The sequence below is a fragment of the Ursus arctos genome, unplaced genomic scaffold (assembly GCF_023065955.2).
Source record: "Ursus arctos isolate Adak ecotype North America unplaced genomic scaffold, UrsArc2.0 scaffold_28, whole genome shotgun sequence".
NCBI lineage: Eukaryota > Metazoa > Chordata > Mammalia > Carnivora > Ursidae > Ursus > Ursus arctos.
The window spans coordinates 9,236,195-9,251,958 of NW_026622963.1; the positions used below are offsets into that span (position 1 = coordinate 9,236,195).

At 50.5% G+C, this 15,764-nt stretch overlaps 1 protein-coding gene across 2 annotated transcripts; it reads left to right on the plus strand.

Annotated features, from left to right (window-relative positions):
• Positions 1–2,918: 2,918 nt before the first annotated feature.
• TBC1D21 (TBC1 domain family member 21) lies at positions 2,919–15,380 on the plus strand. Of its 2 annotated transcripts, XM_026478612.3 has the most exons (11): positions 2,919–2,978; positions 9,231–9,338; positions 9,471–9,574; positions 10,799–10,893; positions 11,421–11,531; positions 11,646–11,746; positions 12,693–12,789; positions 13,160–13,260; positions 14,154–14,270; positions 14,890–14,973; positions 15,348–15,380. In XM_026478612.3, the coding sequence occupies exons 1-11, from the start codon at positions 2,919–2,921 to the stop codon at positions 15,378–15,380; spliced, it is 1,011 nt and encodes a 336-aa protein (XP_026334397.3). The 2 variants fall into 2 exon arrangements, with proteins under 2 accessions (XP_026334397.3, XP_057159796.1); XM_057303813.1 differs by lacking the exon at positions 9,231–9,338.
• Positions 15,381–15,764: the final 384 nt, after the last annotated feature.

A 15,764-nucleotide genomic window follows, 5' to 3' on the forward strand; every position in this document is an offset into this window, starting at 1 on the left:
AAGAGATGGTGTCAAGCAAAACCACCTTTTGGGGAGGAGGCCCACTGTGTGGACGAGAGCGAGCAGCACAGCAATGGCCAGCACCAGGCACAGCGTCCCGCAATGCCAATCCGCTCCGTTGTTTGCAGGTGTCGGCATCACCAGGAGAGACGCTACTCACACAGGCCCCGGAGGGAACAAGGCTGTGTTCATGCAAAGAGACAGAGGGGGACCAACTTCAGGAGTGGGCCTTAGTCCACTGTGGCCAGTGGGTCTCGTGCCGCAGCCAACACAGGGCTCTGATCTGCATGCACCCCTCTTGGGTTGCAGACAAAGGACCCCGCTCCCGCCCTGCTGGGAAGAGATTCAGCGGCGGGATTGGCCAGGCGCCACTTGACGCACACACTTGAGCAGAACAAAGGAGCGCACATTGAATCTGGAACAGGCACAGACATTCCCACAGGAGGGGATAAATCCAGCACAGGCTGTGAGGACTCCCTGTCTCTTAGTCAGGAAGTGTCCCAGGCCCAGGGCCTACTGTTGAGTGGCCACGCACAGGTGGAAAGATGGCATGCCTTTCACAGTAGGTGGGACCACGGTCGCATGGTTGGTTGGGCGGCATGGTCAGGATTCGAACTTGGGTTTTTCTGGCACCAAAGCCCATGAGCCTTCTCACTGCGTGAGCCGTGCTCTTCTGAGGATGAAAGGGTCTTCCCCAGGCCCCTTCCAAGCCTCCCCGCCACCCTCCTGCCTCACCGCCACACCCTTCAGCCAGGGGACAACCCAGATTCCCCCCAAAAAAGGTGGGCAAGGAGGGTTGCTCCCTCCCAGGACTTCTTTAATGCAAATTCTATATCTCTCCAACTTTGCCCATACTCCCATACCAAGAATAATATTTGAAAAGCTGGGATTCTTGTGCCCTGAAGAACCCCCATGTACAGAAATTTAAAGTGGAAAAACTGGGCTGCCATCAAGGAGGGGGAAATGCGTAAAAGACAAATGATTGGGGGGAATGTAAAGAATTAGAGGAATTATGTAAATAAATGGACATGGTAAGAACCAGTCAGCCCTGAAGAAATGAGATTGACACATGTAAATCCCTTGTAAGTTTCAGCAAAAGGAGTAAAAGGGATCCAAAACCCTTCTTGCTTCGGTATCCTGCAATTCCATTTGAATATTAAGCCTCCATGTGGTTGCTCTGAGGCTTTTGTAATATGACCAAACCATGCTGGCTAATTTGGGCCAGGGTTATTATCTACAATTTACAGACAAGGAGCCAGAGGTGAAAGGAAGTTCAAGTGATGATCTATGGCCATCGTGTTCATTTTAGAAGCCACGTCCAATTTAACACACAGTTTTTCCAACTCCCTGCCTGATCCTGAGCTTCTTAGGGAAAAATTGCAGTTAATTCTCAGTTGTCGACGTCGTTAATGTGGGGGAACAGAGGCATAGATAATCCCAAATGGTGAGTAATGCCCATGCCATGTCTCCTGCTCTGGACATTTGCTTTGGAAGCTTCTTGCAGACCGCAGAATAGAGGAACCCTGTTGTGGGAGGCTGCCCTATCCTCATTCCATCCCGTCCTGCTCAAAGCCACCCACCTCCTGCTCCTTGAAGACCTAGGACTGAGGGGATGAAGCTATAATGTTTTCCTAGGCTGGCATGAGGTAGTGGAGGTAGGCAGAGAATAAGGTGTTTTGATTTAAAAGGACCCCCACAGTGGCGCAAGCTAGCAGAACAGTAACAGTAAATGAGACAATGCATTGTGTCCACCGAAGACTTCCACGTGGATGCTGATTCATTATGTTAATAAGGATGTGAGAGCTGGAGGTTGACTATATTCTGATTTCATGGCTGCGGGACCCATGGCTCAGAAGGAGGGACCATCCAAATTTAAGGTCAGAGTCCAAATTCCATCTCCAAGCTCCTGATCTCAAATTGGTTCATCTAATTACTACTATCTCTTAATGACTATGGATGCTTTCAAGCCAGATGGCCGGGACCTAGGTAGAAACGCAAGCAATGCTTAAGGTAGAGAACCAGTGAGGCCGGAGCCAAGAGGAGCCAACATCTCTGATTCATTCAACAAATACTGAGAACCTGCCAAGTGCCAGGCTGTAGGGACAGACGTTGCCCCTGGCCTGAGGAACCGAGGGTAGGAGGGGAGACAAGGCACATGTGGAATCTCTGTAATACCTTCAGAGAGGACAGTGGGATGAGATCTAAGCTTCGTTTATTCTTCCATTCAATTAAGTCCTTCATTCAGTCATGCGGGCATTGTCTTAAGTGCTCTAGATATAAAGATAGGTAAGACTGGTCTCTAACCCCAGGAGCTACCAGTCAAACACACATACTGATACTGAATCACCCAGGGAGTTTTTCAAAAGAGAGTCCCGCAGGTCTCCAGCCCAGACAACTGATTCTGAATCTGAAATTGACACCCAAGACACCGGCAGCTCAGATTCTAGGTGTTATCTGCGTTTGGTACTGATCTGTGCCATAACAAGGGGAGGGGGCCCAGAGGAGGGATAGCCCAGAGATAGGGAGGAAGGCTCCCTGGCCTACCTCTCCTCGGAAGCCTCCCCTGACCTGCCCAGCACACTGATCTGCCTGTTCTCAGCCCCAACCTCCACTGTACATCCTGTGTGTCCTGCGATTTTTCTGGCTGACTGGTAGATCTAGTCGACTCCTGGGTGTGTGTTACGTCTGGAGCTGAGGACTCCCATGTTCCATGGTCATTGTGATGAGGGTTCCAGGGGCCTTGTGACACACGCTGCCTGGCTCTGTTCAGCTGTGGGAGGTTAAGGAGAGGCCCAGTTCCTCCCGAGAATGAAATTCATCCCCCAAAAGGAAGATCACTTTCCCCTGCTAATTAAGCATCATTTAGGCTCCAAGTGAGCTCTGGTCAGAAGCTGCTTTGAAGACGTCCAGCCAGGGCCATGACCACCCTCTCTCCTGAAAACAGCCTCTCTGCCAGGTGGTCAGCCTCCTTCATCCTGGTGCGTGTTCTTCATCAGCTCCAAGTCCCTCCCTCCCCAGCTTCTGGTTTGCATTAGGGCCACTTTCCTCAGTGGGGTGGGAAGGACTAGAACCCTGAGCTTGCCTACAAGGTTGAGCAGGGTAAGTTGTACCTGGATCTCACATCAGGACTGAAAAACACAGGTCCCCTTGCTCCCTTTCACCCTTCTTTCTGTCTACGGCCATACCACCCTGAACGCGCCCGATCTCGTCTGATCTCAGAAGCTAAGCAGGGTCGGGCCTGGTTAGTACTTGGATGGGACACTCTTCTTTCTAAGCCAGTTACCTTTCCCCATATGTGACATTCTAACTTTAATGACTTTTCGGTTTGCAAGGTCAGTCCTGAAGATGCTGATAAATTTTCCTTGGTGTTTTTGCCAACAATTTTGGTATGCTGCCACCAGGTGGCAGTAATGCCTTTGTTAGTAGGTGGTTTTGAGCCCATTTAATCAGATACATCTATTCATTAAATGTCAGCCTCAGTCATAAGTTTTCCACACGGTGTATTTTTCAAAATCATAATAACTAATTATAATGACCTTAACCAATCTCAAATCTCATTAATCATATTGATTAAGGAGTGATACATAAGAAAGCAGAAAGGCAAAATGGCACCCCTCCCCCTGAGTTTTAAATGTTATGGCTTCATTGCAAATTATCAACAGGTCTTGACTTGGATTTTCTTTATATCTTTATTCATTTCTCTGAAATTATAAAGTGATAATAATAAAATAACTGTCACATAGCCTTTAGTATGTACCGCAGCTGTTCTAAATGCTTTATTTACAGTCATTTATTCTCACCATAACCCTCTACAAGGTGGATGATGCTATTAGCATCATTTTAGGAGAAAGCTGGGGCACAGAGACAAAGCCACTTGCCTAAAGTCACACAGCCGGTAAGTGGCGGAGCTGGTATTTAGACCCAGACTGTGGAGTCCATCTCCCAAATCAGTGATTCTCAAAGTGTGGTGCCCAAAACGGCCGCATCAGCATCAACTGGGAACTTGTAATGCAGACTCCTGATCCCCAGGTGTTCTGAACCAGACACTCTCAGGGTGGGGTCCAGTGATCTGTGTTTGAACGAGTGCTCCAAGTGAGTCTGATGTGCAGCTAACTCTGAGAACCGCTGTTTTGAACCATTCATTTAATCACTATGCTATACTGATGGTGCTAATCACCCAGGTAACTTTCAAGTCACACATACGCCTCCTCGACCCCAATTTTAATACTCCTTCCCTCCTTGGGCCACCCTGCTCTCCCCTGGCTGAGAGTCACTGATGTAATGAGCCATTCTTACTGTTGGGGGTGTATCTTGTCCCTCAAGGGAACTGGAGTAGAAAAGGTTGAGAACCATAAGCAGCCAGTGACCCTTCCCAGGCCTCCTGGGGGGCTCTGTTGTATTCAGAGCAACATGGCATCAAAAACCCTCCTGGAAAAGCTTGCCTTATCCTCCAGTAGCGTTCCTATTTTACTAAAAATATTAGAGGGGGCGCCTGGGTGGCTCAGTTGGTGAAGCGTCTGCCTTCGGCTCAGGTCATGATCCCGGGGTCCTGGGATCAAGCCCCATGTCGGGCTCTCTGCTCAACTGGAAATCTGCTTCTCCCTCTCCCTCTGTGTGCTCTCCCTCTCCTCAAATAAATAATAAATCTTTAAAATTAAAAAAATTAAAATATTAGAGAAAATCCTTAACCTAATGATGCAGAATAGAAGAAGGTGGGGGATATATGTCTGCAGCCAAGCCCACTGGTAGCAGGAAGGTGTTAGATCGACTGAACCACTCAGGACTCCTACTTCTGGCCCCCCTACTCTGGAGGAAACATGGCCATGGTGTCGCTAGGTTTGCTGGGGGAGAGCTTTAACATGGTTAAGCCCACCACGAAGATGCGAGACTTTCACAACTGCTAGACGTACTCTTCCTAAGAGACTAGGGGAAAAAAGCTATAGCAGAGCTGAAGGGTATCCAGCACCTCATGGACTAGATATCACCCCATCCTGAATCTCCAGGTCTTTGTACCCAGATGGTGGTGCAGGGGTTTCGTAGGTGAGTGGAGCAAGGAATGGGGGACTATGGGAGGATGAAGATGGATTTGAGAGCCCACTGAGTTGACGATCTCTCTTACTTCAAAGGACCCCAGACACAGATTCTACGATTTCTGGCATAGACAGGCTGTGTGAATGGACTGGAGAAGAGAGGCGGAGGACTTCTGTGTGGAAATATTCCCAGGTCAACAGGCTTCCTGTGCTTGTGCTTGTCCTTGGCTTGCCAGCAAACGTCTTAGATGTTCCTGTGGTTGGCCTTTCGTTTGCTTAGGTTTGCCCACAGAAGTGGTGGAACTAGAGAAATTGAGTTTCCTGAAAGGGGAAGTCAGCGACTTTTCATAAGTGAATTCAGCCCCGGCAAAGTTAGGCAGATGGCCATTAGTTGCAGGTAGAGGTTTAGTCCTGTAAATTCACCGAGCACTCAGCAAATGCCTTCATGTGATGTTTCTGATTATCTCTGCCTTATTATGTTGATGTCATATCTTTTTTTTTTTTTTTGGTTTCTGTGCATATTATTTACTTTGCTACCCTTTCATTTCTGTTGACCCTCTTTTCATATCTTCGTTCATCATTTATTTTTAAATCTTTCTCTGGCATAGATTTTAAGGTATGCCTTTTGTTAATAGCTTGTAATAATGTATATTTTTTATTCAAACTGAAAATCCTTACTTTTTACTCTCCCTGGTAGCATGGAATTAGGGCTAAACACCCTGATTCTTGCGCCAAACAGCTCTGGGTTCAAATCTCAGCCCTGATATTTACTGTATGACTTCAGATATACTAAATAATCCTCCTCCAGCCTCAGTTCCCTGATCAGTAAAACAGTGTAATAACCACAGCTACCTCGTAGGGTTGCAAAGATTAAATGATGACTATAAAGTGCTTAGGACAGTGCCTGGCACATCACCAATGCTTTGTAAGTGTTTACAACCAATCAGAGAATTTAATGCATTTATTTTCATAATTGATTTATTTGGGGTTCTATCCTTTTTTATGCTTTATGCTTTAAGAATTTCTTGTTGTTTCCTGTATTATTTGCTTTGATTTCTAAAAGTGAATTTGAAGGAAAATGCCGTGTTCCTATAAATCTCTAATTTTTAAAGTAAAAAAAATTTTTTCCTTCTGACTCCATCCTTCAATCGAATAAAAAAATGTTTGTAGTTAAAAATCTTCCCACAAAAAACACTCCAGGCCTAGATGACTTCCCTGGTGAGCTATACTAAATATTGAAGAAAGAAATAATACCAATTCTACACAAACTATCCTTAAAAATTTTAAAGTGGGAATACATCCCTGCTCTTTCTACGAAGCCAACATTACCCTGAAAATCAAAGACATTACAAGAAAATAAAATTATAGACCAATATCTCACGTGAACATTGATGCAAAGAAAGATCTTAAATGAAATGTAGCAGAGTCTCCAATAATGTATAAAAAGGATAACATACCACCAGCGGGGTTTAGCCAAGGAACGCAAGGGTGATTTAACCTTCAAAACCATGCAATATCATTTACCATATTAACAAACTAAGAAATGAAAAACCATACGATCATTTCAACAGATGTGGAGTATCATTTGAAAAAAGCCAGTAGCCATTCTTGATAAAAACTCTCCGTAGTACTGTATGGTGACTAACATAATATAATAAAAAATCATTATAAAAAAAAAAAAAACTCTCTGTAAACCAGGAACGGAAGAGAGCTTCTTCAACCTGATAAAGGGACGCTACAAAAGGCCTGCAGCTAACATCATACCGAATCATGAAAGTCTGAATGCTTTTCCTCTAAGATTGGTAACAAAGATGCCTGCTCTCACCAAGTTTCTTCACCATTGCACTGGAAGTTCCAGCCAGTTAAATAAATAAATAAATAAATAAATAGCACCCAGATTGGAAAGGAAGACGTTAATCTGCCCCTATTCAGCGACAACATGGTCCCCTGTGTCAGGGCTGGTGACCTTTTTCTGCAGACGTCCAGATAGTACGTTAGTCTGTGTGCCATACGTCTCTGCTGCAACTGCTTAGCTCTACTATTTTAGCATGAAAGCAGCCATAGACAATACATGAATGAATGCCAATAAAACTTTATTTAAAAACTTTATTTAAAAAAAAATACAGGTTACAGGCCAGAGTTGGCCTACGGGTTGTGGGTTGCTGATTGTTGGCCTCTACGATAAATCCCCCTGGAATCCACAAGAGCTACTAGGACTAATAAGTGAGGTCAATAAGGCGGCAGGATACAAGATCAATGTATAAAAATCCGTTGTGTTTCTATATACTAGCAACGAACAATCGGAAGTTGAAAGTTTAAAAATAACACCCTTTACCATAACATCCTCCCCAAACCAAAATATTTGGGGATAAATCTGATAAAATATATGAATAGTTTATATACCTATGACACAATGCTGAGAGAAATTAAAGACCTAAATAGATGGATAAATATACCATGTTCAGGGGTCAGAAAGCTCAATGTTATTATCCATTCTCCCCAGTTTGACCTATAAATTCAATACAGTCCCCATCAAAACCACAGCTGTCTTTACCATAGACATTGATCAATTGGCTAAGATTTCTATGGAAATGCATTGCCAAAGTTCCCTTTCATAACTAAGGACCCCAGGACACAGCGCAACGTTGCGTCTTCTCTCTTGCTTCCTGCCACAGTGCATTCTGAGTGTTGCAGTCTGAATATAGGTTGGGAGAATATGATGGCAGCTTGAGGGACGGACAGAAGCCGGGCTCTGCTCTGCTCTTCTCAGACGACAGTGTCTGTGCAACTGGGGCGTGGCATCAGGACAGGCCCCACTTCCCAACGATGTCCAACGACAGGCCAGCGATGAGGGTGGAGGTTTTTTTGGTATCTTCTCGGGCTCTTGTGTCCTACTTCGGTTCAGAAGATAGAGCATGTATGAGTTACTAAGGGGCTCAATCCATCCCTATCAAATGTGGAGTTAGTGGAAATTATCCCAAATCTGGCCCGTGGGTTCTTAGTTTTTTATTTCCAGTGCTAAAGCAATTTCTAACAGCTTGCCTCTCTCGTGGTCAGTGGACCAGTGGCAATGACAATCTCTTGGGAGCTTGTTAGAAACATGTCCTCCTGGGCCCCACCCCAGACCCTCTAAGTCAGAATCTGCATTTGAAGAAGATTCTCAGGTGACTCGTAAGCAAATTCAACTTGAGTCACACGTGTGCATATCCAGGTGTATATCAATGGGGAGTTGGGAGTGTGTCTATCAGACATGTCTAGTCACCTGCCAAGCTCTGTCCATCAGCACATCCTCATGCCTGCAAGACGGCTTCTCTCCAATAAAGGCTTCCTCTAGGAAGCTTCCCCCAGTCTGACAGGAGCTCTTATGTCCTGGTTACTGTCTAATGAGCATTTTTAATTATTTTGCATGCAGTGTACTCACCTCCCCCCATCACACACACACACACACACACACACACCCCTCTCTTATAAACCAGAAACCATTTCTTGTGATGAACTGTTTCATTCTTCCAAGAAAGGCAAAAGGTAGCTCATGGAGTGTTTAGTGCTTATTTTATATTTTTCCACTATCAAAGCAGTAGACATTATTACAAAAAAGTTTGGAAACACAAGAAAAAGGAAAAGCTTATGTAGGACCCTATTTCTCAAAGAAATCACTCTTGCTTTTGGTGGGGGTTTTTTTTTTTTTTTCAGTTTTTTTCCTAGCAGGATTTTTATAGGAGTTAATTCACTATTCACTAGAGTATATAAGGTGTAGTTTTTATAATATGTAACAGGTATAGTGCTTAGAGAGGACAGAGACTAGATACTGAATGTATAATTTTGTATTCTGCTTTTTTCCGTTAACATTTTAATTTTTCCAGGTTATTATTTGTTCCCTGTAAGCATCATTTTTTATGCCTCACAATATTCCATTGAGCATATAAATCATAGTTTATTTAACTATTCCCTTATTGCTTAATGTTTACAGCACGTGTGGTTTTCATTTTGGTAAGTAATGCCCAATGAAAATTATTGTGCATTCAGCATTTTTCTATAACTTTGCAGTAATCTCTTCAGGATAGATTTCCAGAAGTGAGTCAGAGGCAGGGAACTTGATTCATATTGCAAACTCCAGAGTATAGCATGGGAAAAAAAAAATCACACTTAAAGAAAAGCCAAAGGTTCCTAACAGAGGGCTGAAGTGATTGTCTTTGCCAGGTGAAGAGAAAACCACCCATTGACAAGACAGAATGGGATGGCTTCTTTGATGAGAACGGTCTGTTGGCCAAGTCACGAGACTTCATTTGTGTCAACATCCTGGAGCGGGTACGGTCCCCAAGGCCTTGCCCTGGCACTGGAGGGCATGGGTGGACAAGGGGCAGGCATGGCATTTGGAGACACCCTCTTGGCAGGCCTCTGGAGGTCCCATGACCTCTCAACTCTCGCCCTCACCCCCAGGGTCTGCACCCCTTCGTGAGGACAGAAGCCTGGAAGTTCCTCACGGGCTACTACTCATGGCAGAGCTCCCAGGATGAGCGGCTCACCGTGGACAGCACAAGGAGGTAGAACATTCCAGATCTTGTCAGGGGAGGGAAAAAGCAGGGGGGTGCCCACCCCAGCCTGACAAGTGCTGTCTTCTTCCCCTAGATGCATTTCTTATTCTAAGAGACAAAACCTAAGAGACAAAACCCCATGTGCTCCTGACCCAGGGGCCGGAACACAGGAGATGCCAACACCCTCCCGCCCAGCTCCATTCAGCAGGGCACACACTGCCCGGCATGGGCTTGATCCCAACAGCTCCTCTTCCCGCCGGCATCCCTTCCCTTCCTTCCCTAGGGCCTACACAGCCTATTTGAGGTGAAGATTCATGCACAAAGGGCCAGTGGAGAAGCATTCAGGGCAGTAGGGGAACAGAGGGCCAGCCTGGAAAGCTCCAGAGCCCTGACAAGAGCCTGTGTTAGCTCCCCGAGGCTGCTGTAACAGGCACCACAAACCAGGACTTTGCAACAGCAGAAATCTACTCTCTCGGTTCTGGAAGCCAGAGGCCCCAGAGCACATCCCCGCAGCGCCACACTCCCTGAAGGCTCTAGGGAAGAGTCCTCCCCTGCCTCCGGTTCTGCCAGCTCCGGGGACAACTCCGATCTCGGCCTCTGTGGTCATGTGGCCTGCTGCTTTCCCTCTGTCTCTGTGTTATCTCTGTGCGTCCTTAGAAGGACACTTGTCATTGGATTCAGGGTTCACCTAGATAATCTAGATGGATCTCATCCCCAGCTCCTTAGCTTAATTACATCCGCAAAGGCCCTTTTTCAAATAAGTTCACATTCACAGGATTCAGCGGTTAAGGCCTAGACTTATCTTTTGAAGGGTCACCATTCAGCCTCCTACAGCACCTAAGCACGTCCTCATGACGGACACCAGACACGGCCTCATCCAACCCTTCCAATTCTAACGCGGAGGTGCCGGGATTATCCCCATTCTACGGAAGAGGAAACTGAGGCTTAGCGAGGGATCGTGATGTCCCCCAGGCCTCACCCTCATTGCAAACACCCAGTTATTAATTTGCGGAGCCAGGATTCAGGAGCAGCTGTGGGACCCCCAGGGCCACAAGACTGAACCCACCTCCATACCGCCCTCCAGGGCCAGAACATGGTTAGGGCTGGTGCAGAGATGAGGGAAAGCATCACAGGTGGGGTGCGGGGGGGCAGCCTTGTGGAGAGCGCGGCTTAGACTGCCCTTGATTCGCGGGGAGAAGGCAGCCTCCTCCAGCCTCAGTTCTGTGTGCACAGGAAGAACTATGAGGCCTTATGCGAGATGTATAAAAAGATTCAGCCGCTTCTGGAAAACCTGCACCGGAACTTTATGGAGACTCGGAATACCATTGGTGAGCAGAGTCGGGAGGGCAGGGCTGGGCAGTGGGGAGTGCCAGGGCCATGCCTGCCCGCTCCTCAGTCATATCCAGGGCAGATGGTTCCCTGGTTCCTGGGAGCTGCCTTGAATTCTGGAATTCTGCAGCCAAACCCTGGTGAGTCGTGCACCATCTCTCCCAGGGACTCCTCCATGCCTAGTGGCACATCCCCCCGAGTGCACGCTGTTCCTGCTGCTTTGTCTTCATCTCTCCCCTCTGGCCTTGAACTAGGCTGGATTTCAGTTGGACGGGACCGGTGGAGCGGGGTCGGGGATGGGGGGCATTCCTGGCGGAGGGTACGGCCTAGTCCAAGACTTGGAGGTAGGGACAAAGCCAGGCAGCTCAGGGTGTGGTGCTGGGCAGAGCCTCCTGGGCTGATGCTGTTTTTACAATCCACTTCCCAGGGTGCCCTGGGTCCTGCCCTCCCGGGGAAGAAACTCATTCATGGTCCCTCTGCTGGAGGTGATCTGGTTCCACCTACCTGTCTCTTGTCCCCAACCTAGCATATGACATTCAGAAACTCTACGACAAAGACCCCCTAGGAAACGTTCTTATCGACAAGAAGAGACTGGAGAAAATCCTGCTTCTGAGTTATGTCTGCAATACCCAGGCAGGTGCGCCGCAGGGCCGAGCCTCTGCTCAGCCCCCTCCTCTCCATTTCTTCCTGGAATCCCTTCCCCGCCTAAGCCCCGGCTCACCCGTCCTCACTGTCCCCACCCCCACCCCAGAGTACCAGCAGGGCTTCCACGAGATGGTGATGCTTTTCCAGCTGATGGCAGAACATGACCACGAGACCTTCTGGCTTTTCCAGTTCTTCCTGCAGAAAACGGTGAGGGCTGGGCCTGAGCTCAGGGACCACCTCCCTGCCACTCCCCAGACACCCCCTGGAGGTTAGGCAGGCAATGGGAGCCCTAGCTCTTTCCTCCAGTCCTGAAACAGCCTCTGGGTCCCAGAGGATCCTGGGCAGGCAGCACTCACCCCAGTGAGTTTAATGGGAGGTGGGCTGTGTGTGTTGCAGGCATCGAGTTGAGGAGGGGGCTGGAAGGGTGTTCTGGGTCCAGCTCTCGCCAAACCTTGAAAGAGTGTAACTGGCCAGTCCCAGGGATGGCTCCCTCTCTTGGCATTCCCCTCCCAAAACATGGCTCTGCTCCCACGATCTTCCATGGCTCCCCATCGCCTCTGGAACAAAATCCAACAACCTTGGCCAGGCATTCAGGGAACATCTTTGGCCTTGCGTCTTGCTGCTCCCTTCACATGACCCGCGCTTCAGGCCCACCAGGGGACTCGGGACTCCCCAGACGCACCCCACAGCGATCAGGTTGAGGGGTTTTGAAGGTGCTTCTCCCCGGAACACCCTCCCGGGAAAGCCCTTCCTCAGGATCTGTGAGAGGCTGTCCAGAATCGACCCTCCTCCCTTGCAACACTGTGCTCGCCGCTCTCCCCGTCCCGCACGGTTCTGACCCGCGGCGTGGGTGCGGAGGCAAAGCTGGGCTCACGGCACTGTGAGCCACACCCGAGACATCTCTGGATCCCCACCCCCACACGCTTAGGGGCATACACCACACGCTTAGGGGCATACACACCTACAAACCAACACACCTACACACACAGGTCACATCGACACAGACGTGATGGGAGCGTGCGCACACAGACGCCCAGGCTCGTAGAGACACGAGCCCCGCCTGGAGCCGGCCGCACACACGGCCTCTGAACTGAGCTGTCGGTGAAGCAGGCCGGCCCTCAGGCAGAGAAAGAGTCGGACCCATCTTTCTCAGGAGAACAGCTGTGTTATCAAGATCGGCGTAGGCAAGAACCTGGACGTGCTCAGCACCCTGATCGACTTCTTGGACCCCGTGTTTGCTGAGCACCTGAGTGAGTGGACCCCCGACTCAACCTCCTGCAAACGTACAGCTCCCTCCACAGAGCAGGCATGAGAAGGGCCCAGAACACAGCCCCAGGCAGCAGTGCCCCATCCGGGCGGCCAGGGAGCAGGACTTTGGTCTTCTCTCTGGGCCCTGGGAGGAGGGTTCATCCAGATGGGGTTGAATCTGGACAGTTGAAAATCCACCCCCAAACATTCTCGGAAGACCGTTGGCAACGTGAGAGCGGGCATTCTGGATTCCCCCGTGTGCTCACGTGCTCTGCCGTTCGGCCTGTCTGTGCACTTTTGCTCTAACACGTGCGCTGCCCCCCGTTTCCTGACCTGGGCCTCCAGGCTGACACCCCACTTCTCTCTCCACAGGAGGGAAGGGGGCGGGAGCCGTGCAGTCCCTCTTCCCCTGGTTCTGCCTCTGCTTCCAGCGTGCCTTCAAGTCCTTCGACGACGTCTGGAGGCTTTGGGAGGTGAGTCCTCCTTGGATGGAAGGGCTAGGCCCCCACCCCTCCAGCGGGCGGGGGAAGCCCTTTTCCTGGTTTCCCGACTTGGGATGGAGTTGAGCTGGTTGGGGTTTATTGGGGGAAGTGAGGAAGTGAGCGCGTCCATCTGTCATCCAGTCGCATCAGGACCTTCTGCAGGGAAGCGAGGGCAGAAGGAGGGCCCCTCAGCCCTTGCAGGCGGAGGCCAGGCCTGCTGTCCTGCCACCCTGCCCAGGCAGGCCTCCCTCTGCTCCACGTCCCCTCACCCCTGGAGAAGGAGGGGCCCCCCCAAGGGCAGGACAAGGTGCAGTTCTTTGATCCGAGGCCATCAGTCCATGAACCTCCCTGGGAAGAGACTCACTACCCACTTCTGCTCTGGCCCAGCCCAACACTCAGCCCAGGATTCAGCGCCCCACAAGTCAACTCCCAACCACCTTACCCTCCCTCATGGCCTGCTGGTTTCCATGCCCAAGTCCATGGCCACCCCCAGACCTTTGGGGACACCCCTGGATGGTGGGCTTATCAACTGTTGCTTTGCTAAGGCTCCTCTCAAATGCTTTGGATAGTCATGGGGTCATTCTCCCTCCTTCTCCTCTTTCCCCTTCCTCCCTCCCTCTCCCTTTCTCTTTCCCTCCTTCCCTCTCTCCTCCTCTCCCCCTCTTCCTTCCATCGAGCTAATGAAGTCCCTGCAGCTTTTTCTTTGAGTCCCCCAGTAGCCAGCACAATGCCTGGGATCCCCAGAGGTAGCACTTGCCTGAGTGAATGAGGGGACTCAGCAGCGAGGCCCAGGGCCGGCTGACCCGGGGGCGGGGCTGTGGTCAGTGGGCCTCACCATCCCAAGGGCCAGGAGGCCCGGGCTGAGACTCACGGGCCGCCTGCAGGTTCTGCTGACAGGGAAACCCTGCAGAAACTTCCAGGTGCTGGTGGCCTACAGCATGTTGCAGATGGTGCGTGAGCAGGTGCTGCAGGAGAGCATGACCAGCGACGGCATCCTCCTGGTGAGAGCACCTCGGGCTGCGCCGGCCCCCCAGCCCCCCTCAACGCCACCCTGGCCCTTGGCCCCTGGCGGGAACTGTGATGCCCTGAGCACCGTGCTGGTGCTGATAGAGACCAGCTCACGTAAGCCCGTGACAAGCCGGAAGCAGAGGGACCGTAACCACCACAGCAGCACCCCGAGTTAGCATAGGAGGAAACCGAGGCCTTGAATGCTTCTTAACCTCTAGGTTTACTGCCTCACAGTTAACCCCCCTGGGCCTTAGGGTCCCCTGTGCAAAAGGACCGAGGGTTTTCTGACATTTCTAAAAAGCAGCTGGAGTCTAGGTTAAAAAAAATCTAGGGCAACAGCCCAATTATAGAAAAAGTTCTCCTTAGAAACTCCTGAGACCCTCAGTGGAACTCTGGTACTCCTTAGGGCCCCGTACGAAAACGACATTTACCATCTCCCCCCCAATACCACATTCCAGTGGTGAAATTCGGGCACTCGTGCCAGGCTGGTTGGGAAGAGATCAGGTGGCCCCGGTGACTGCCGTGAGCAGTGGCCTTGTCCCCCGGGAAGTAGCAGGCAGCCGCCTGTGCCCAGGGAGACCTGCTTCCTCCCGGCTTCCTCTCCTGGCACAGGCCTGCAACAACCTCATTGACCTTGACGCCGACGTGCTGATCTCTGCTGCCTGCTTGGTGTATGCTGAGCTCATCCAGAAAGATGTAAGTGGCCCTGATTATTTGTCTTCCTCGTCCAAGAAGCCCCCTTGGATTTTCCAAGCCCAGCTCCGGCACATGGCAGGCTATTCGGCTTCAGAGACAGGGTTTGTGCCTCGTTCTCTGCCGCAGCCCATGGGTGCTGCTCGGCACGGTGGCCTTGCTGTTTGCATATGCAGCTCCCGCCCTCCGCAGGGAGACCCTGCTGCCCATGACGGGGCCCTCATCCCTCTGTTCCCTGCGTCCATCCCAGCGGGTCGGGCACAGGGCTGGGCCCCCGGGGGTTCAGTGGAATGTCACCCGGCTGGACAGACTGAAGAATGAGAGCAACAGACCAACGTCTGTCCACCTCAACCTGCCGGAACCCTCCTCTTGCCCAGGTTCCTCAGCCATTAAAGGACTTCTTTCTCTGAGGACTCTCGCAATGGACAGATGCCCTCGACGGACAGGACGGAGGTGGTTCCTCAGCCGTGAAGTCTGACAGGGCGTTGGGTGAGGGAGTAGGTAATACAACCACACCTACCCGTCTGGAGTCGCAGGTTGTGGTGGGCAGGGTGTCTCCTGGGGACGCGTGCAGGCAGAGGGGACGGTTGGATACAAAGGGAGGCCTGGTGGGCGAGCAGGGAGATGGCGAGGCTAGAGGGGGGCAGGCACCCCTGCTCCATCCCTGGGCCAAGTCTTGAGGAGAGGCCCTGACCACAGGGCTTTGCACACACTCCGCCTTTTCCCCCTTATGCCCGACGCTGTGGTCACGCGCTCAGTGGTTCTTCCAGGGCTTCCCCCGCAGTCTGTGGAAG

Excerpts from the sequence above, each read along its gene's own strand:
- TBC1D21 (XM_026478612.3), top strand. The coding sequence starts at position 2,919 with ATGACCACCCTCTCTCCTGAAAACAGCCTCTCTGCCAGGTGGTCAGCC. Across the intron at positions 2,979-9,230 it reads GGTCAGCCTCCTTCATCCTG|GTGAAGAGAAAACCACCCAT; the intron begins GTGCGTGTTCTT and ends TGTCTTTGCCAG. Across the intron at positions 11,532-11,645 it reads TGTCTGCAATACCCAGGCAG|AGTACCAGCAGGGCTTCCAC; the intron begins GTGCGCCGCAGG and ends CCCCCACCCCAG.